This window comes from Dermacentor variabilis, chromosome 4, assembly GCF_050947875.1.
Source record: "Dermacentor variabilis isolate Ectoservices chromosome 4, ASM5094787v1, whole genome shotgun sequence".
Classification (NCBI taxonomy): domain Eukaryota; kingdom Metazoa; phylum Arthropoda; class Arachnida; order Ixodida; family Ixodidae; genus Dermacentor; species Dermacentor variabilis.
The window spans coordinates 164,747,834-164,769,283 of NC_134571.1; the positions used below are offsets into that span (position 1 = coordinate 164,747,834).

Here is a 21,450-nt window from a genome sequence, read left to right on the forward strand (position 1 = left end):
GCGTAGAAACCAGTTTCAGCGCGTGGTGCGCGTACGTAAGAGTGTGGGGTATGAAATGTGCCGTGAATTTTTGTACTGAACGCATTTCCGCAATTACGTATTTCCTTTGCAGAGGCACCGCTGCCGAAAGGATCGCTGCTGTGCACACTACGGGCTGGTTTCAAGAGGTCGAATTACACGTTTCCTCCCGACGGACTCTGCACCATAATCACGTTCGACTCTGTGTACAGGGGCGGTTACACATTGGCACCGCCCTACAAGGAAGACTTCCAGTACTTCCTAGATACGTCTATGCAGGCCAAGTACTCAGAATTTGGAATCGGTATCGAGCAGGAGTAAGTGCTTTTACATCGATGGCAATTACTATAGAAGAGTTGCAGCCTGTTATCTTTAGATAGATCTTAAACTCCTGAGGTTCCATTTAGATAAATAGGCAAGCAGAAATAATTTTACACGGGAAACCTCGCACCGATAATTTTTTACATTGCATTGTTTAAAAGTAGCTCAAACGTGCGGACTGTCTGAATCAGATATTTATTAGGCCCTCACTTTTTTTTCTAAAGTGTTGTTAAGAATTCCGACATGTAAAAAAATATGTTCAAATTTGATGTTCATAACAGTCTAATGAAGCATTAAAAAAAATGTGTCACTATTTTATAAACTGCATGTAAAATGCATGTAATACGGATGAAATTGAACTGTTACGTAAAAGTGTGAAATATAACGCAAATTTTTTAGAAGGAGGTACCTTTCCTAAAAAATGAAATAATTGCGCTTAGGCCAAAAATTCGCATATGGAATATGTTAGCTTTAGATGCTGTAAAAGGTGCCCATATGAGAACTACGACATTCTTCTTTTTGAGAAGTTACGCATGTGCGAACATATTGCTATAACTTTTTGTTTACTTACCTATGCTTGGCAAGGTTTTCAAAAAAGAGAATTTCCAGGCACAAAATTAAAATTCCGCTTCTTTGCGCGTAACCAGCAGGTTTCTGTCTCTTTCAAGTTGAGTAATGTCTATTGAAATCGGACGAGCGATTGTCGCATAAATACACATCTGCACTGTTCATGTACTTGGATAGGGAAATTAGAGTTGGCCGCCTGCTAAAATTTCCTCTTAAAACTCATTGCGTGAGGAAATTCGGCTGTACTAATCCAAAATCGGCTACATTTCTTTACTGGACGACCAGATGTGAAGAGGCCGGTTTATGCTGGTCGGTTACATAGAATAATTTTACACGGGTAAGAGATATACCGGGCAGGCTGGTTCATCGGTCAAGCAATGTTCGTGCAGTGACATCGCTTTCATTCCTTAAATTCATGGCATCACAGCAGGTGCACCTTTAACGTGCACCTGCTGTGGGAAAATGCGCGTTACTTTCATAAATCTGTGTTTAACACAGCAGTTTCAAATTACAATTGGTAACAGCTGACAATAGACATCGGCGCAGCAAAGCAGCTAAAGATATTAAAAAGAGGCATTGTACCAGCTCTCCACAACAAAAACAGGGCGTCTGCGCAAGGAACGCGCGTTCGAAAGCAGAATACGTACTCCATAATGAAAGCAAGATTGTCAACGTCGAGTTGTACAATGTGTGTCTCAAATTTACCAGTTTGGCAAAATAGTGAAAACATAAATCTGCAGTTCGAAAGAAAGAACCATTTGAGAGGACACATATTTATATTTATTTGTTTATTTTACCCTCATGGTTTGCACTTTACAGAGGGGAGGGGCATATTACAGACGAAAATTGGAAAAGCAGTTGATACAATCACAATAAGAAGCATGAACAATCACCAGCTTAATACAAAAATTAACCGGAACAGTCGCATCCAAGATAAAGCAGAGTAATTTGATCATCTAAAGCTAAAACAACAATAAGCAAAAAACAGAAGAACAAATTCAATACAAATAATTAAGCATTATTAAGCGTGTTATTCAAGAAATCCTTGAAGCGCGTTGTATCCCTGATAGCTGTAGCTGCTCGTGGCAGCTGATTCCATTCGGAGGTGGTTCTAGGTAAAAATGCATGTGAATAGGTTACAGTTCTACAACGAGGAACATCAACTTTTTGAAGGTGGTCGATTCTAGATGAAATGAAAGGAGGCGATTTAATGAACTGATTGCGCAGATGATTGTTGTGATAGTAAATTTTGTGAAAAAGAGCGAGCCAGGCCATTTTACGCCGAAATGTAAGTTCTGGAAGGTTAAGTAGTGACTTCATCATGGTAACACTGGCTGTGCGGTCATAATTGGATAAGATGAAGCGAACAGAACAATTCTGGGCTCTTTCAAGTTTCAGCGTAGTACCATTGTTATCCCAGATAGATGATGCGTATTCAAGTGGCGGACGAATGTAAGTTGTGTAGAGAAGCTTTTTAAGTGACGGAGGTGCCATATAGAAGTTTCTTCGAAAGTACCCAAGTGATCGGTTAGCTTTGTTGACGACGTGCCTCACATGATGGTTCCATGATAGGTTACTACAAATGTTAACACCGAGATATTTGTAAGATGAAACACACTCAAGAGGCGTATTATCGAGATGATAGTGTGGTCATGCTAATAAGGTGCGGGATGCGCGCATTGATTTGCATTTCGAAATGTTCAATTCTATGTTCAACGTTTGACACCAGGAATGTACGGCATTTAAGTCGGTCCGAAGTAAGGCAACATTGTCTGGGTATTCATTTTCTGATAAATTACAGTCATCCGCAAATAGGCAAATTTTTCATGAAATGTTATCGGGTAGGTTCTTCATGAAAATTAAAAAAAAGTAGGGGCCCAATACAGACACCTGGGGAACTCCCGATAGCACTGGCTTGACTGGGGAATCAACATTATTTGCGGAAACAAACTGAGTACGGTTAAAAAGGAAATCTCGAATCCAGTTTAGAACATTAGGATCTAGATTTAACTGGCCGAACTTAAAAAGTAGTAAATGATGACTAACCTTGTCAAATGCTTTGGGGTAATCTAAAAAAAATACAATCTATTGTGAATACAGAATCAAGTAAATGATGCAGGTCGTTAGTAAAGACTACAAGCTGTGTTTCGCAAGGAAAATTTTTGCGGAAGCCATGTTGTGAGGATGTAAAAAACTGGTGCGACTCAAGAAAATTGACAAGGTGAGTGAAGATAATGTGTTCAAAAACTTTACATGGAACAGATGTGAGTGAAATTGGACGGGAATTTGATGGATTGTGTGTTACCCCAGACTTGTGAACTGGCACATCCTTACCTATCAGCCAGTCTTCCGGAAGGTTAGATAGCTAGGGACTGTGAAAAAATGCATGCCAAAATGATAGAGGAGTATTCAATAGTATTTTTCAAGAATTTTGTACTGATTATGTCGACGCCACATGAGTTTTCCAGTTTCTTAATGACTACGAATACTCTCAGAAGTCATAAAGATGGCGTCCATGGGCAAGTAATGACCTAATGGCAAGGTATGTTGTGCATTGGTAACTACTGGGCGAGAAAAAGCCTTTACAAATGTATCATTTAGGACAGACGCGCATTCTAAGTCAGGCACTAGATGTCCTTCCGTTGTTAGCAAAGCAGCTATTGCACTGTGCTCCATTGCCCCGTATGACACTCCAAAATTTTCTAGAGTTATTTTTTAGCATATCTGGAAGGGTGCGATTAAAAAACAAAAATTTAGATCGTTTCATTTCAGATAAGTAAGTTGTGGTGGCAGATTTATAGGCTGACCAATGTTTATCCGACCGATATTTGATAGCAGCGCGATAGAGCCTTTTCTTACGGTTAGAAAGACGGTTTATGTATCTGTAGTACCACGGGGCACTCGTATTCGAAAAAACTTTCTTCATAGGAATGTAAAGGCTAGTTCTGAAATTTTCGTTTGAAATAAGTCCCAGTTGCTTTGCACAGATCGTTCAACGTAATCGGACAAAAACTCATCTAAAAAGGAGCATAATTTATTGTTAATTCCATCGAAATCCGTTTTTTTTTGTAGTCGCGTATTGTTTTGAGATGCTTTCGCGCGCGTGAGAAAGGCAGTGAAATCTTTGCCTGTATAATTACACAATCGCTGATACCAGGCGTGTTAGACACACAAGATACGATTTCCGGCGTTGATTTCAAAACAAGGTCAAGAAGTGAAGACGTATTATTTGTAACGCGTGTAGGGAATTGAACCAGCTGTGTCAAACCGAAATCAGAGCAGATGTGAAGGAAATGGTCTGCTTCAGCTGAATTAGGTGATGAATATGAGTACGAATTTGACCACATAATGTTAGGAAAATTGAAATAACCTAGTAGAATGACTGGCGCTCCGGGAAACAAAATGTTTACGTGATTCAGGCAATCATGAAGGTCGTTATGAAAATTGGAACGCCCAGAAGGAGGGCGCTAGCATACACCAATGACAGTTTCTTTTTAAAAGCCAGGTTGAGGCAACACCATGTTGCCTCCAAACTAGTCTTTATATCAAGGGCGTAGCTTTCAATTTCCATGTTTACAGCAAGAAGAACGCCACCGCCACATCGAGTAGACCTATCACAGCGAAATATTTTGTATTTTCTTTCAAAGCAAAACAGCTCTTAGTTTGGTATTTTAACAGAAAGCCAAGTTTCGGTTAACGCGACAATATCAGCGTTAGAATAGTTGATCAATGCACACATTTCATCTTTCTTCGACAAAAAGCTGCGAACGTTAGTAGAGAGCACAATCAGGTGGCTATTGTCAGCGGAAGCGCCGCCAGCCCTGGCTTTCTCCTAGCTTCCCGAGGAAGCAAGTGCGCGACCAGAACGAAGGTGCCGCGGGGAGAAGTTGGCGGCATTGGTTGCGTGTCTGGATGGTCCTATTTCATATACTGCGTCAGTACTGCAATCATAGCCGTAGCATGTGTCAGCAATTAATTTGTTATAGCGCAGTTTGAAAGGGCAGTTCAGTTCTTTGGAATAATTAGTTAATTTCTCTCTAATACGACAAGTGTTGGCTGAAAAATCTTCCTGCATGACCAGTCTGCTTTTTTTGAGCTTGTTACGCTTCGAAAAAAACCGTTTCTTTTGTTTTGTAGGTGGAAAACTTTACTATAATCGGTCAGACTTTGTTGGTAGAAAATCGCTCGATCCTATGCACGCGCCCGATGTTATCGGCAGATGAGGTGATTTCGAGAGACTGGCGAATTAAACTTAAAACATTTTCTTCTGTCTCCTGCGCCGTTTCAGAAGCGTTATCAACTATTCCAAAAAATACTAAATTGTCCCTCCGAGAGCGATCTTCTGCTTCATCAAGACGCACGCGTAGCCTAAGCGCCTCGCTTTCCAGCTGCTCGGTTTACGCGTTGTTGTTAATTCGCACTGTACATCATCCAAAATAGATGTCCGCTTTTCGACAGATTCTAGGCGCGTAACTATGGTAGAAGTATCTTTAGTAAGTGATCGTTGCAGACTCTTAAGCTCTAAGATGTGAGCTTGACATCGTCATCTGTACAGCTTCAATGCGAATTGAACGTTCATCGATGTCCTTCATTAATTTGTGCATCTCCGTAAGTTGGTCATTCATAGGAGCCTGATTCTGTTCGACATCGCCGCATATCAACAGCAGTAATTCACACAAAGGCATTAACAAGGCTTCTAGGCATGGAAGCACCCCGATACAGTGGTGGTATCGGGGTGCTTCCAATACGCCGTTTTCACTCGCCGTGCCCACGGCGAGCGACGGCACAAGGAGCAGACATACATTGTTACTTCTATAACAGTGAACGGGGCGATCGTTTCTCACCTGCACAAGAAACAGAAACAGGTGTTTCAGACGCATGTTCACGATGACCGCGCCGTGCCCACTGGCGAAGATCCGTGACTGCTTCTTCTTTTATAGCATTGTCGCAAGGCAACATTGCCGATGGTGGCGCTGAATATATGTTGACGTTAGTAGCACCGTCGCGCATGACCATGTCCGGATGTGATCTTGTCAAGGAAACGTTGAGCCAGTGTATCTGCTGCTCCATCACTCCCACCATGGAATCATTGACACGTGATTCAGTTGAAGTTGAAGTGCCTCTGACGAAAAGAACGGCCTGCACAAGAAACAGAAACGGGTGTTTCAGACGCATGTTCACGATGCCCACGCCGTGCCCACTCTAGCACTGGCCCCGGCGTCCATAGCGAAAGTACATTGAATGTGCCGTGGAGGGCGTCTCTGCCCCAATTCAGTTCAATCCCCTAATGAGATAAAAGTAGCGCGGGCTTTCACTCTCCATCTGTCAACCTTGGCTCCCCCTACGCGGCGCTGTACTAGGAGACGCCCTCCAAAGACTCTCTCCGCGCGTCTCTCTTCAACGTTAACTAAGCGGCGAGAACCAAAAGCGCGAAGCTATCGGCATTCGGCATTCTTTGTCGGCATCGCAGATCGCTTCAAGGTACCGTCCACGCGGTGGTGCCGCCGACCAAGTATGTTCGGTCACGGTTCACAATGGCTCGATGCGCATGGATAAGACGCTAACGGGCGATAATATCTTATAATGATGAAACGTCATCAGCGCACCTATTTGCCTACTTACCGTCACCCCTTACTAACGTACGGCGATGCACTCAAAATGTGCCGTTCGCATACATTCAGGCCAAACAAAGACCGCGCCGTGAAATATACGACCAAGTCGACAAGAAATCCCGCCACCGTCTGGTAGACGTTGAAGTAACGTGCGTGTTTGGTTTACTAGAATAGATATGAATGAGATTAAAGTGAGGTACACCAACGGAAGTACGAGTTTGTACGTTTATTTTCCCATATGATAAAGACACCCACAAACATTTTACTCGTCCATATTGTGAACAACTATCACACACGTCATTGCTCAACATCTCCTTCACTGGCACCTTCATAACATCCTTCACTGCAATGGTTCGACAAACTGTTTTATTCCGTAACACTTTTGTCGTCTTTCATAGATTCACATTATTCTCCGCTGTTCTTAAATAGCACAAACACCGTCCTGCGATCACTGAAGTAGTTAGGTATATAACTTATTCGGTCCAGGACGAATTCCGCCCCCCTTCCAACGAAGTCAGAGAAAAGAAAGTACTACGCAGTTACCCACTGGGTAGTCGGTTCGTTAAGGTCTGATTCTAGTTTCAGGCCAAATGAGTCTCCCATTCTTGCCTGAAAGGTACTTCCTTTGCGTTTGAAATCACCCGCAAGTAACGCAGGCAGACTTCCATTCGTGGAAACACACTTGGATACGACGGTGATGCAATCTTGAATGGCCCCCTTCACGGCTGTTTACATACGCCTGCATGGACTTCGCCTAGCGGAGTGATCGACGCCTAGCGCCATCTATCGGAGAAATTACGCTCACGTGATTAGCTTAATCTACCCATCTTTTCCTATATATCTCGTCAATACAAATTGTTTGGTACAGGTACTCCTTATATACGTCTAACCCATGTCGAGTAACAAACCCCAGAATATACGTTCGAAACCGCAATTAGAGTCGTTTGGGGAGTCAAGGTGGGCCTATAAATCGCCTTCCGATGCGATCTGTGTACGTTTTAATCAGTAATTCCATGTATACAATGGTTATCTATTATTTCATCGTGGATTTATTTAAATACGCCACCCATAGGGATATATATATATATATATATATATATATATATATATATATATGTGTGTGTGTGTGTGTGTGTGTGTGTGTGTGTGTGTGTGTGTGTGTGTGTGTGTGTGTGTGTGTGTGTGTATAGCAGTCCCTTAACGGGACGGTTGTACTGCCTCGTTGTAGGATCGATGTTTGTGGGGTGTGTATGGGCACAACTAATTTTAGTGGCCGCCATGTCGACAATGAGGTCACACCAAGAGCCGCCATCTTTTATTTTAAAAACCGAAACTATGGCGGCATTTCGTCCCATGATGTCTTTATCACGTTCCACATCTATCCGCCACATTGGACCGTTGCGTCATCATCATTGGTACCTCAGTTTGGTCGCCATCTTCGATTTCAGATTTCAAAACTATGCCGCCATCTTTGATTATGACGTCGTAATCACGTGATTCACTTACGACGTCATCATTGGCACCAGCATTTCGACGCCATCTTGGATTATGACGCCACAGACACGTGACGCCACCAATCAACAATTGGGTTGCCATTGGTTCACTAGGGGCCGCCATCTTGGATTTATCAGTGACGCCATCAATTGGCGGCCATCTGTGATATATCAGTAACCTCACCAATCAATCACCAATTCTATGTACTAATGACGTCATCAATCAATCACCAATTGGGTTATGAGGGCCGCCATCTTGAATTGCTGGGACTTTCTTCAATTTCACGCCCGAGGGAAGTGGTTGCAGACCCCAAGAAATCGAGAAACGTCATGAGTAATACCTAATGCTCTTAAAAACACGTGACGTTATTAGACGACTTGATTGAAGTCGGGCCTGAAAGTTGCAAATAAATGCAGCGCGAACATGTGGCACTTAGGAGAGCGAAAAACTAAGCCGCGTACAAGTGGCAGCATGTGCAGTTAGTGATGAGCGAAGAATCGCTAGCTTATCTCACAGACGCGGGCCCATTGCGCTGGGTTGAAATCAGTCCGGCTGATTCGTTGAAGCCCTACCTTCATCCGTGCCGCGTATCGCTTTGCAGATGGAATACGGAATAGTCGCTTGCCGCCCCTTTCACTGCTGCATTAGAATGCACAGCAACGCGGCATCGCGAACACGGAACACGTTGCAAAAGCACAAAGAAGGCGCGAAACGTGATTCTTAGGTACGCGGCTCGCAATGTTCGGCACCGCGTTGGCGGCGGAACCAAAAAACAAGCAAGAAAAAGCGCGCGGAAACACGCTTTCGCAGCTCGACCAATAGGAGGGCCGAGGGTTGAGGGAAACCAGAAGGCAGGAGGACGGCGGCAATCTTCAAATCATGGCGCTACCTTTGATTTTTATTCAGGGGTCTTAAATCCAGTTGGCTCACAGCGCCTTCGCAAAATTTTTTGCACACGTGGCGCCTCACTGGGTGAGCGCCGTCCGGCTCACTCGACCTCGATCTAGTACAGTCTGCTCGGGCCCAACTCCCGTGCCTCCTATTCAAATACACGCAAAACACAGAAACAGTTTTCGGGCAACCACTTGGCAGATGTTTATGAAACTTGTTGCTTCGAGAGATACATTTAAATTCGATTAAATGCTGAAAGCAGAATTTCGATTTAGGGCCTGAATTTTTTAAAACAAATTTTCAAAAATTGGGTTGTTACAAAAAATTCAAGCACGAACTTTACAATTCCCTAGCTCTGCATCACAAACAGGTATCCAGGTCTGTAAACTGCATCCGATTAGGTCATTCAAAGCGGGCAAATTCGATATGTCAGTTCTTATGTGAATTTGTTACATTGTTTACAAGCGTTCTGAAGAAGTTGTACTCGCGTATTAGTGGTTTATTGGAAAGCTATGTATACTATATATCGATTTTGGCCGCTTTAGATTTATGGTTGGGTGCTGTTTAGAGAATTTTGCTATAGTTTTTTTATTGTCGCGTTAGAGATGCAAACTTTAGAGTTTCGTTTTTCTTTGGAAATTCGACATTTTTTAACAGCTTTTATAAACATATTGACGATATAAAGCAAAATTTAGCAACCAACGGTCATCAGATTTTAACTTTTTCTTTTAAGTACAAGCTTGACCAAATTTGGTGCACTCTTTGAACAAATACTTTCTCTTTTTTGTATTTAGATAGTAACCTCCGAGCTAAGCCTTCCTCTTGACTGCAAGCAATGCTGGCATTCAGCAAGCGGAGCGCTGTGGTCACGACCTGTTCCGTCGTAACCTTCGCAGTGGAAGTCATTGAAGAAGGAGCGGAAGCACCACGAAGGGGTTTTTCCGCTCCTTCTTCCACCACAGCTTTTATTTCTTGCGCTCTTCTGCGAAACAATTGCCTTAAATTTTATGATGGCTATGCAAAAACTTAAACGCATCACAAGTCGGGACCCACCAGCAGGCACACCCTAGAAACCACAATTGTTTCTTTTCCAATCAAAACTGCTCTCTTCATTGGAAAATATACTCACTGAAGAGTTTACAACGGCAAATTTTCTAGCTTCAATTAATTGTTGAAGGGTAAACCATGTACACGTCCCACTATAAGCTTCCCGCATTTGAGAGCACCTGGTGAGTGTAAGAATTGTTGCCTGAATTTTCTGAGGTGCAGTGGATCCGTTGATCCGCAGTTGATCCCAGCATAGTGCAGGATGTAGAAGCGATAAGTACGGTAATGTGCAGTGATCATAGGTTAGTGAGGGCTATGATTCACCTCAATTTGAATAGAGAAAGAGCAAAACTGGTCAAGAAGAAACAGGTGAACCTAGAGGAGCTAAGGGTAAAAGCACACAAATTCAGGCTGGCACTTCCAAACAAATACGCAGCCTTAGAACAGAGAGATGATGATGACATAGAGCTAATGAATGAAACCGTAACTAGATTGGCTTCATAGGCACCAGTTGAAGTGGGAGGCAAGTCACCAAGGCAACCAGTAAACAAGCTCTCCCGAGTAACAAAGTACCCAATAAAGAAACGACAAAAAATGAAACTGTCCAACTCAAGAGATCAGATAGAATTCGCGGCTGTCAAAACTCATCAACAAGCCGACAATAAGTGATATTCAAAACTGTAACGTGAGAAAGACAGAAGAAGCCGTAAAAAATGGACGCAGCCTGAAATCAGTGAGAAAGAAGCTTGGCTTACGACAAAACAATATGTATGCAATAAAAGATAAGCTGGGTAATATAATCAGTAATCTCGAAAGTACAGTAAAAGCAGCTGAAGAATTCTATACTAACCTGTACAATACCCAAAGGAGTCAGGATACCTCAATTAGAAATAGTAAAGAACAGGATACAGAAACTCCTCCTAACTAGCGATGAGGTCAGAAGGGCCTTGCGAGACATGAAACGAGGAAATGCGGCAGGAGAACATGGATTAAGAGTCTATTTAATCAAAGATGGAGGAGACATAATGCTCGGAAAACTGGCGGCCCGTTATACGAAGAGTCTATCGACTGTAAGGGTCTCAGAAAACTAGAAAACTGCAAATATTATACTAATCTACAAAAAAGGAAGACGTTAAAGAATTGACAAATTATAGGCCATAGCTTACTCCCAGTACCATGTAAAATATTTACCCAAATAATCTCCAATCGAATAAGGGCAACACTGGACTTTAGTCAACCATGAGAACACGCTGGCTTCAGGAAGGGATACTCTGGATAACATCCATGTCATCAATCAGGTCATTGAGAAATCCGCAGAGTGTAATAAGCCTCTCTATAAGGCTTTCATAGATTACGAAAAAGGCATTTGATTCAGTAGGGATACTAACAGTCATAGCGGCATTACGTAATACAGGAGTACGGAACGCTTATGCAAATAACCTGGAAAACATCTACAGAGGTTCTACACCTACCTTAATTCTGTACAAGAAAAGCAGCGAGATACCTATAAAGAAAGGAGTCAGTCAAGGAGATACAATATCTCCAATGCTATTCACTGCGTCCTTGGAAGAAGTATTCAAGCTATTAAACTGGGAAGGCTTAGGAGTAAAGATCGATGGCGAATACCTCGGCAACCTTCAGTTTGCCGATGACATTGTTCTATTCAGCTGCAATGCAGACGAATTAAAACAAATGATTGAGGATCTTAACAGAGAGAGTGTAAGAATGGGATTGAAGATTAATATGCAAAAGGCAAAGATAATGAAGAATAGCCAGGCAAAGGAACAAGAGTTCAGCATCGCCAGTCAGCCTCTAGAGTCTGTGAAGGAGTACGTTTACCTAAGTCACTTAATCACAGGGAACCCTGATCATTAATAGGCAATTCACAGCAGAATAAAAATGGGTCGATCGCACACGGCAGAAATTGCCAGCTCCTGACTGGAAGCTTACCATTATCACTAAAAAGGAAGGTGTACAATCAGAGCATTTTACCAGTGATGACATGTGGGGCAGAGACTTCGAGACTCACAAAAAAGCTTGAGACCAAATTAAGGAGCGCGCAAACAGCGATCCAACGAACATTGCTATGCATAACGTTAAGAGACAAAAATAGAGCGGTTTTAATCAGAGAGCAAACGGCGTAAGAGGATATTCTAATTCACACCAAGAGAAAAAAATGGAGCTGGGCAGGTCATGTAATGCGCAGGTTAGATAGCCGTTGCGCCATTAGGGTTACATAATGGGTACCAAGGGAAGTGAAACGCAATAGATGACGACAGAACACTTAATAGAGCGATAAAATTACAAAATTCGCGGGCGCTAGTTGGGATCGGTTGGCGCAGGACAGGGAAAATTCGAGATTGCAGGGAGAGGCCTTCGTCCTACAGTGGACATAAAACAGGCTGATGATGACTATGATGATAATCCGTAGAGCAACCTGGTAGAACAAACTGGTTACGAAAGGTAATTGCTTTTCTCCGCAACTGCTTTTTGAATAAGCGAAGGCAATTTCTAAAGGCCGTGTTCTTTTGTCCAGCAAGCGCCAGATGAAATTTTAGGAGCCGGAAATGCGTCATTTTCTTTTCGCATGTAGTTCTCGGCGATCAGTCCAGCACTGTAAACTGAGCTAAGGTAAAACAGGCCTTTTAAGGACTTCGACTTTCCTTGACACATCACGCCTGAAAACCATGCTTCATTAGAGTGGTCCTAAAATGCGGTCCTTCCTCCATATTCACTGCTTTGCACTGCTTTTATAGAGCGCGTCCAAGAATTACGTACACAATGCATCGTTGAGCCCAAGTTTGCGTTTAGCGAGACATGCGCTGTGGTTGAGACTTTTTTTGAGCATATTGCACAACGGTGACCCCGCATTTCCTCCTTTACACAACATATCCTAAGATGGCACTTGTTGTCATCAGGAGGGGTTTAGAGGTTGTTGACTCGAGCAGAATAGTTGTTGTCTGCTATCACTGCTATTGTAATAATTTGTTTTTTACCCACAGGTCCATTCGGCATTAGATGGGGAGGGGGTATAAAACAAATAAGAAGGAAATAAATTACGAGCTTATACACAATATTTGCTTATTGTACAATGTTAGCTCAAAGTATGGTAAATGCAGTAATAGAACATGATATATAAAAGTAACACTAAACAAGAAGAAAGGAAAGGAACACCAACAGTTCGCACAAATGTTGGCTATTATGCAGTTTTAGCTTGTGATTTTCAAACATTACCATTGTTATTAATGGAAACAAAGTCAGAAGGAAGTTCATTCCAATCTTTCGACTTACGTGGCAAAAATCAGTGTGAGAAATATGTCGTGTCACATGCACCAATTCTAACTTAATGCTGATGATCAGCACGGTGAGATATGTAATATGATCATGACATAAATTTTGTATGAAGTGTAGGGTGGTGATATAGCTTATCAAAAAAGAAAGGCGGGAAATTTTTAAACGTGTTGCTAGCGGTTGAAGACCCAGATTCAATTTCATTAAAGATACGCTCGCACCACGGTTGCAGTTCCAAAGAATAAAACGAGTGGCATTATTAAAAGAAGGAAGAAGGGTTCGCACGAACGCGAACTCTTCAAGTTGTTTCACATTGACATTTTAAGGTGAGATGTCGCTGCAGGATCACTTATTTAGCACGTGTTTAACCACATTTGCTGCTTCCCTATCCATTAAAATAATATTCAGAGAAAACCTGGACGACCGTGTTATCCCTTCAACATTCACTGTAAGTCAATAGAGATGTGAGGGCATGAGAAATGAAAAGTGAATTTTGGGGAAAAACTGCATTTTGCAGTTTTTTCCAAAGACACATCACCAAAAAAAGAACAAAGGGCCCAAATTTAGCCAGTAAAATGCATTGATGTAAGTTATGTGAAAGTAGCATTAGTGTCAATTTGTTAGTGCAAAAATCTAGGCGAAGATACATTTCATCAAGTTTGTGTAAACTTTTTGATGGTGATAGTGCACAGAAAGTCCATTATGGCGGTCTGGGACGTCGAAAAACCAACTGTTCACAGAAACATGATGTGGCGGCCTCATTGTACTGGGACCATTGAAACTTACGTACACACTGTGGCCGCGCTGCCGCAAGCCGAGTCCATCAGCACTCGACGGGAGAAGAGCGGAAAAGTGGATTACTAAAGAAGGTGAAGTAATGAAATGTGAAATATGGAAGGTTTTGGTGTAATGGTCATTGCATAGTCTTGAACCATCGCACTGGGAAGACTGGTGCGCCATTTAGGTTTATAGTGACACCATGTGACCGACACCTCTCTTTCCGTGGCAAGAATAGTCTCCGTTTTATCGTCTAATACAATGCTGCACTTCGTCCACGTTTTCAAACTGGGTCATATAAAAAGTGCTGCAACGTGTTGCGCTTTAGACTAATTTAAGCTTGGTACTTTAATTCGGCAAGTCGCTAAGAAGCACAAGAATGGGCGCACAAATGTTTCATGGTACAATTTCAGCGCTGCTTTACCCGAGTCTAAAATGCACGTGAAACAAGCGGTTGGCAGTTTTGGGCAGCAGTTCAGAGCACTCCACCCCCCCTCTCCCCCGCACCTGTCTTTTGTTACTTTAGAAATCGTTCTAGGAGTAGCGGTTGATTGCAAAAGAAAACCTTAGTTTAGCTTTGTGTTTTATGCTAACAGCAAAAGCCTTCACAGATATTTTTCTTTCGATTGGTTCTTTACGGAGTTTATGCTGTCATCGTCCACTGTGGTGGGCTGTCTGGCTGCACTACCTGCGCTGATGTGCATGTGGCGCAAGATTCTAAATGTTCTACATGTGACAATTTCATTCACAAAATTTGATGTGAGGAGTAGAATTTTTATATTACGAGGCGCACAAAAGATAGAAGTTAAATTAGGCAATATTATTTGTTTCTTTACATTTTGTACTTTCAAAGCCCTAAGGCGTTACAGAAGGAAGTGGAAGGAAATACAGAACCTGTAGAGACGCTTGATAACAATGGCACAAAACTCTCTTTTCCGTGAGTAGAGAGCTTGGAAAGGCATAAACGTTGCTATAACGAGATCGGGGCAGGAACTCTGCCAGCAGTGGCTTAAGCAGACGTCATGAATTTCGACAACCATTAGTACTGACCAACATAAGATGTTTTTATTGAAGGGCTACATTGCCTTGTGAATGAACGAAATGCTTTACTCAGAAAGCTTAAGAACACATTTGGTGCCAAAACTGCCCAAATACAAGAGAAAAATATTAAATTGTTGGCTCTGCACTTACGTCAGCATCACTCAGCGTCCGACTAATAATTTCGGAACGAAAGACATTTTTAGGATACATTTCCACAATTATTCATAACTTTTAGCAGAATCGTTGATAACAATTTTGGAAGGATACATTTATCATTCTTCACTGGTTTAAACCAAGTCACAAAACTGGCATCTATAATACTTATGACAGCTCGTTTCCCGCCGTTCTGTGAGTCTAAATGCGCCCACCTGTTCGGCCTAGAGTTTACCATTGCGGGTGATGTGATTCACGGCGTGGCAAACACACAATGTCCGCAATCTGAAAAAGAATGAAGCTTCGAAAGTTTTCATACAGTTCACCAGCCTCGCATTCCTAATAACAACTCACAGTTTCTCCCGAAAGGTGAAGCATCGATTGTGATAGCAAATTAGTGGACAGTAGTTTTATCGGCCGCGTAAGCTTCTGAACAAAATTAACAAGCATGGTGCCAAGAGCGCGCAAGCAAACATAAACCTATCTCAGTCGATAACTGCGAAAGCTCGCTGTCAGAGCGCTGGATATAGGAAGCACGGCAGCAGCCCACATCCCATAAAGTATTCAGTTCTTCATCAAGAACAAAATCAAGAACAAGACGCCAGCTCCATGTAAAGAACAAAATGATATTGCCATTGCAAGCATCTCAGGCTTATAATCATCTCATATGATTCTGACCAGTTTCTTTCATACGCTTTCTTCTATCAGAACATGCACCAACCGAGTCACCATGAGGCAACTTACCAGCAACGTTTCCACGAAGATGTATTTAGATGACCTGTGGGACCGCTACCGGATATACCACTATGGTCAAGTGAGCGGAAGTATCTCATTCAAAAACTTAGCTCCTTCCGTTGCTTCGAGGTTAGCAGCGACGGGATTGCAGGTGAGTGTCGTAATCTCCTAAAAATCCTCCAATACTTTGAGTCGCACAAAGTTGCTTAGAAACCCTCGTCAAAGGCGTTCATTGATTGTACGCTAGACGGTAACGGAAGTCCCTCTTTCACTACACAACCTGTGCGAATTGCAACGTATTTTTTTCCCATGATAAGAGACAAGGCGTAGGTAGGCATCCGCTTCAAAAAAGAAAATGCAAGCTATGTGTGACTAAAGATTGCCTGTTCTAAAGTGTCGATGGTAGAACGCATGCACAAACATTACACTGAATTGATCACAGCAAACTAGCCCTTAGACGCTGCGAAAACAGAATGTATGATGTAAATGATATAATGTGATTACCTCAATTATGACGCTCTATTATGTCTCTCTTGTACCGTTCAGAAACAGCGAATATATATATATATATATATATATATATATATATATATATATATATATATATATATATATATATATATATATATAAACGAGAAGAAAGGGGTTAACCTCCGAGAAATGCGATGGTTGTGGGTTCGGCTCCCACCTGTGGCTAGTTGTTTTTTCATCCACTTTAATTTCCACTAATTTATCGTTTCTCTATTTTATTTATTCAGCACAAGTAATTCCCCCGTGTTGTCCTTGGTGTCAGTGTTGGCTTCTCATAATATGACTATATATATATATATATATATATATATATATATATATATATATATATATATATATATATATATATAAATTGTAAGGAAGATGACGAACGTGCGCACAGAGTCAGCAGCATCGGCAGCATCAAGGGCGCAGCAGAAGCTCGAGCTCGAAAACTGCTCGGTGCATCCTAGAACCGGCGGTGGCTACGAACCCTAATAAATCTCCTTTATAAGTGGTGGAGGTGCGGGGTATCGATCCCCGTTACACCAGACTGCTTATATGAATTCACCGTCATGCCTTTCGGACTTTGCAACGCACCTGTTACGTTCGAAAGAACGATGGAGAATGTTCTGCGTGGCCCCAAATGGAAAATCTGTCTTTGCTATTTTGACGACATTGTGGTGTTCGCCCCTGATTTCGCAACGCACCTGCTCCCCACCTCCAGCACGTACTCACTTGCTTCACCAACGCCGGGTTGCAACTTAACCTGAAGAAGTGTCGATTTGCTGTTCGTCAGCTCACAATATTAGGCCATGTCGTGTCAAAGCAGGGCATTCGCCCGGATCCCGAGAGACTACATGCTGTTACTGCGTTCCCAAAACCTACCACTATGAAAGAGCTACGCAGTTTTATCGGCCTCTGCTCTTACTTCCGGCGATTCGTTCGAAATTTTGCGTCAATTATATCGCCTCTCACGCAGATCCTCAGTGGCGCTAGAGATCTCTCATCATGGTCTCCAGCATGTGAAGACGTCTTCAAAACCTTGCGCTGCCTTCTCACGACGCCACCTATTCTTCGCCATTTTGACCCTCAAGCGCCAATCGAAATCCATATCGATGCAAGAGGTGTAGGCCTTGGCGCTGTGTTGGCACAGCGTCAACCTGGCCACACAGTATACGTCGTCGCATACGCGAATCGCACGTTAACCTAGGCGGAGACGAATTACAGCGTTACAGAAAAGGCCTGTTTAGCCATTGTGTGGGCGCTTGGCAAGTTTCGCCCATATTTATACGGCCGATCGTTTGACGTAGTGACCGACCACCACGCACTATGTTGGCTGTCGACGCTCAAAGATCTATCGGGCCGCCTTGCCCGCTGGGCATTGCGAATCCAAGAATATGACATCCGCGTGGTTTACCGTTCCGGGAGAAAGCACTCCGATGCTGGCGCGCTATCCCAATCGCTGCTTCCCCCGGAGGCCAGGGACGACTCCGCCTGCGAGTGTACATTATCCTCTCTGGACGTTGACACTATCGCTGCTGCACAGCGTAATGATCCCTGGACTGCATCTCTGCTAGACCTTCTGTCGGATGCGTCGAAAGTTCCGTCGTCTCGTACGCTTCGGCGCCAAGTTCTTCATTTTGCGATTCGCGACCAGCTACTATATCGACGCAACTATGCCCCAGAGGGACGCACCTGGTTGCTCGTCATTCCAAGAATCTTGCGATCAGAGCTCTACTCCTCGTTCCATGTCGACCCTCAGTGTGGCCAAGCAGGAGTCTTCAAGACCTACGAAAGACTTCGAAACCGCTATTACTGGCGCGGAATGTACAGTTTTGTCCGAAATTTCGTCCGCTCTGGTCATGATTGCCAACGCCGCAAAGCGCCACCGCCCAGCTCCGCCGGTGAACTCCAGCCTTTACAATGCCCATCCCGACTCTTTGATCGCGTGGGCATAGATCTCTACGGGCCACTTCCGTTGACTCCTCCCGGCAACCGGTGAATAATCGTTGCAGTAGACCACTTAACGCGTTATGTGGAGACTGCTGCTCTACCAAATGCTGCAGCGCAGGACGTCGCCAATTTCATACTTCGTCGTTTTCTCCTTCATCACGGAGGTGCACGTGAACTTTTAAGCGACAGAGGCCGCGCCTTCTTATCTGAAGTCATCGAACGACTGCTTGCTGAATGCGCCATTGTTCATCGTAAATGCACTGCTTATCACCAACAGACTAACGCTACCACGGAACTCATGGTGACATGCTCGCCATGTATGTCTCACCTGATCACTCTAACTGGGACCTAGTTCTTCCGTTTGTCACCTACGCCTACAACACCGCGACTCAGGCCACAACCGGATTCTCACCCTTTTACCTTCTTTACGGCCGTCATCTTTCGCACACAATCGACAGTGTCACGGATCTCCTCCGGAGAACACTCTGGCCGAAAGAATGAACGGGGCGACAGGTGTACCCACACAGACGCACATTTAATACAACCCACGCGGCACGAACAGCAGCACACAAACCTAACAAAACTAAAACACAAGATACAAAGACTGTCAGTACACACGTCTCAGTAACACTACACTAGCGTTCTACTGATAGTGGTTGGCGTTCATGCTCACGTCTGGTTCGATGCGGATGTGGTGTGGTGCGGGTCCCGTAGCCGACGTCGGAGTGGCGTTCGACGTTCTAGGGCTGGCGTCGCTGGAGGCGTCGTTGGTTGCGTCGTACACACTCCCGGTCCAAACGCCCGTGGAGGTGTGGCCGATGATGTTGGCGTTGGGGCACCACCCGGAAGGGTGGCAACAGCGGTAGACACAGCCCTGGCCGTAGCAGGTGGTGGCGTCCTCCGTGGACTCCCCGGAACGGGCTCAGGAACGGCAGGAAGTCTGCGGAGCAAAGCCGTAGAACGCGAGCTCACCGGGGCACTAGCCGGCGTCGCTCTCTTCCGGTCTAACCGTCCCTCACCCGCCGAGTCTCCGCTGCTTTCTTCTCCCCCCCGTGTCTCGCCCTTCCTCGCCCTTTTATAGCCTTCTTGTTAGTCCACGTAATCCTTCTCTTCGTCTTCTTCTCTTCTCCACCAATCGTCGCTCTCCATCTCACCGGATACTTCTCCACCAATCATCTCTTGTCACCTCACTGGAAACTTCTTCTTTATCTTCTTTCGTCTTCGGTTAATCCACGTCATTCTTAACGCCATCCTCGTCGTCTTCTTGAAACCTTTCTTCGATCGTCTACCATTTTATTTCATCTTCCCTCTTATATGTGACAGACAGCATTCTGCCCTACCAGCCGGACCCATCTGAATGCCGGCCGATCTCGGAAGCCGCCAGACACGCCGAGGAATGTCGCCAGCTGGCCCGCCGATTCACCTCGGATACCAGAACCATCAAAAAGCTGTTCACGATGCTCAGAACTCGACTCCCACTTTTCTCCTGGGCGCTCTCGCTTGGTTGTTAGTGCCCCACCGCACGCCTGGGCTCGCTTCAAAACTCCTTCCGAAGTACGACGGGCCATACCGCGTTCTCGAGACAACATCACCTGTCAATTACCTGGTTGAGCCGCTAACGCCGCCATCCGACATGCGACGTCGTAACCGCGAAGTCGTTCACGTTCAGCGTCTCAAGCCGTATCACCATTCTACCGCCCTTCCAGAAAACTAAGTCGCCAGGATGGCTCCTTTATTTCCGCGGGGCCATTGTAAGGAAGATGACGAATGTGCGCACAGAGTCAGCAGCATCGACAGCATCAAGCGCGCAGCAGAGGCTTGAGCTCCAAAACTGCTGAGTGCATCCTAGGACCGGCGGTCGCTACGAACCCCAATAAATCTCCCTTATAATATATGTATGTATATATATATATATATATATATATATATATATATATATATATATATATATATAGTCATGTCTGAAAAAGCCAACAAACACTGACACCAAGGGCGACATAGGGAAAATTCATCGTCATCCTCATCATCATCATCATCATCATCATCATCATCATCAGCCTAGTTACGCCCACTGCAGGGCAAATGCCTCTCCCATACTTCTTCAACTACCCCGGTCATGTACTAATTGTGGCCATGTTGTCCCTGCAAACGTCTTGATGTCATCCGCCCACCTAACTTTCTGCTGCCCCCTGCTACGCTCCCCTTCCCTTGGAATCCAGTCCGTAACCCTTAATGACCATCGGTTATCCATCGCTTATCTTCCCTCCTCATTACATGTCCGGCCCATGCCCATTTCATTTTCTTGATTTCAACTAAGATGTCATTTACCCGAGTTTGTTCCCTCACCCTATCTGCTCTTTTCTTGTCCCTTAACGCTACAGCCATCATTCTTCTTTCCATAGCTCGTTGCGTCGTCCTCAATTTCAGCAGAACCCTTTTCGTAAGCCTCCAGGTTTCTGCCCCATATGTGAGTACTGGTAACACACAGCTGTTATACACTTTCATTTTGAGGGATTGTGGCAACCTGCTGTTCATGATTTGAGAATGCCTGCCAAACGCGCTCCAGCCCATTCTTATTCTTCTGGTTATTTCAGTCTCATGATCCGGATCCATGGTCACTACCTGCCCTAAGTAGATGTATTGCCTTACCACTTCCAGTGCCTCGCTACCTATCGTAAACTGCTGTTCTCTTCCGAGACTGTTAAACATTACTTTAGTTTTCTGCAGATTAATTTTCAGACCCGCCCTTCTGCTTTGCCTCTCCAGGCCAGTGACCATGCATTCCAGTTGGTCTCCTAAGTTACTAAGCAAGGCAATATCATCAGCGAATCACAAGTTGCTAAGGTATTCTCCATCAACTTTTATCCCCAATTCTTCCCACTCCGGGTCTCTGAATACCTCCTGTAAACATGCTGTGAATAGCACTGGAGAGATCGTATCTCCCTGTCTGACGCCTTTCTTTATTGGGATTTTGTTGCTTTCTTTGTGGAGGACTATGGTGGCTGTGGAGCCGCTATAGATATCTTCCAGTATTTTT

At 44.0% G+C, this 21,450-nt stretch overlaps 1 protein-coding gene across 1 annotated transcript in view; it reads left to right on the forward strand.

The window, feature by feature from the left end:
* The window catches only part of LOC142578042 (uncharacterized), a 172,915-nt gene that overhangs the window by 52,985 nt on the left and 98,480 nt on the right, over positions 1-21,450 (forward strand). Inside the window, exons 4-5 of the mRNA XM_075687461.1 lie at positions 113-335; positions 15,921-16,098. Coding sequence (XP_075543576.1) covers positions 113-335; positions 15,921-16,098 — 401 coding nt within the window. The remainder of the gene's footprint in view (positions 1-112; positions 336-15,920; positions 16,099-21,450) is intronic.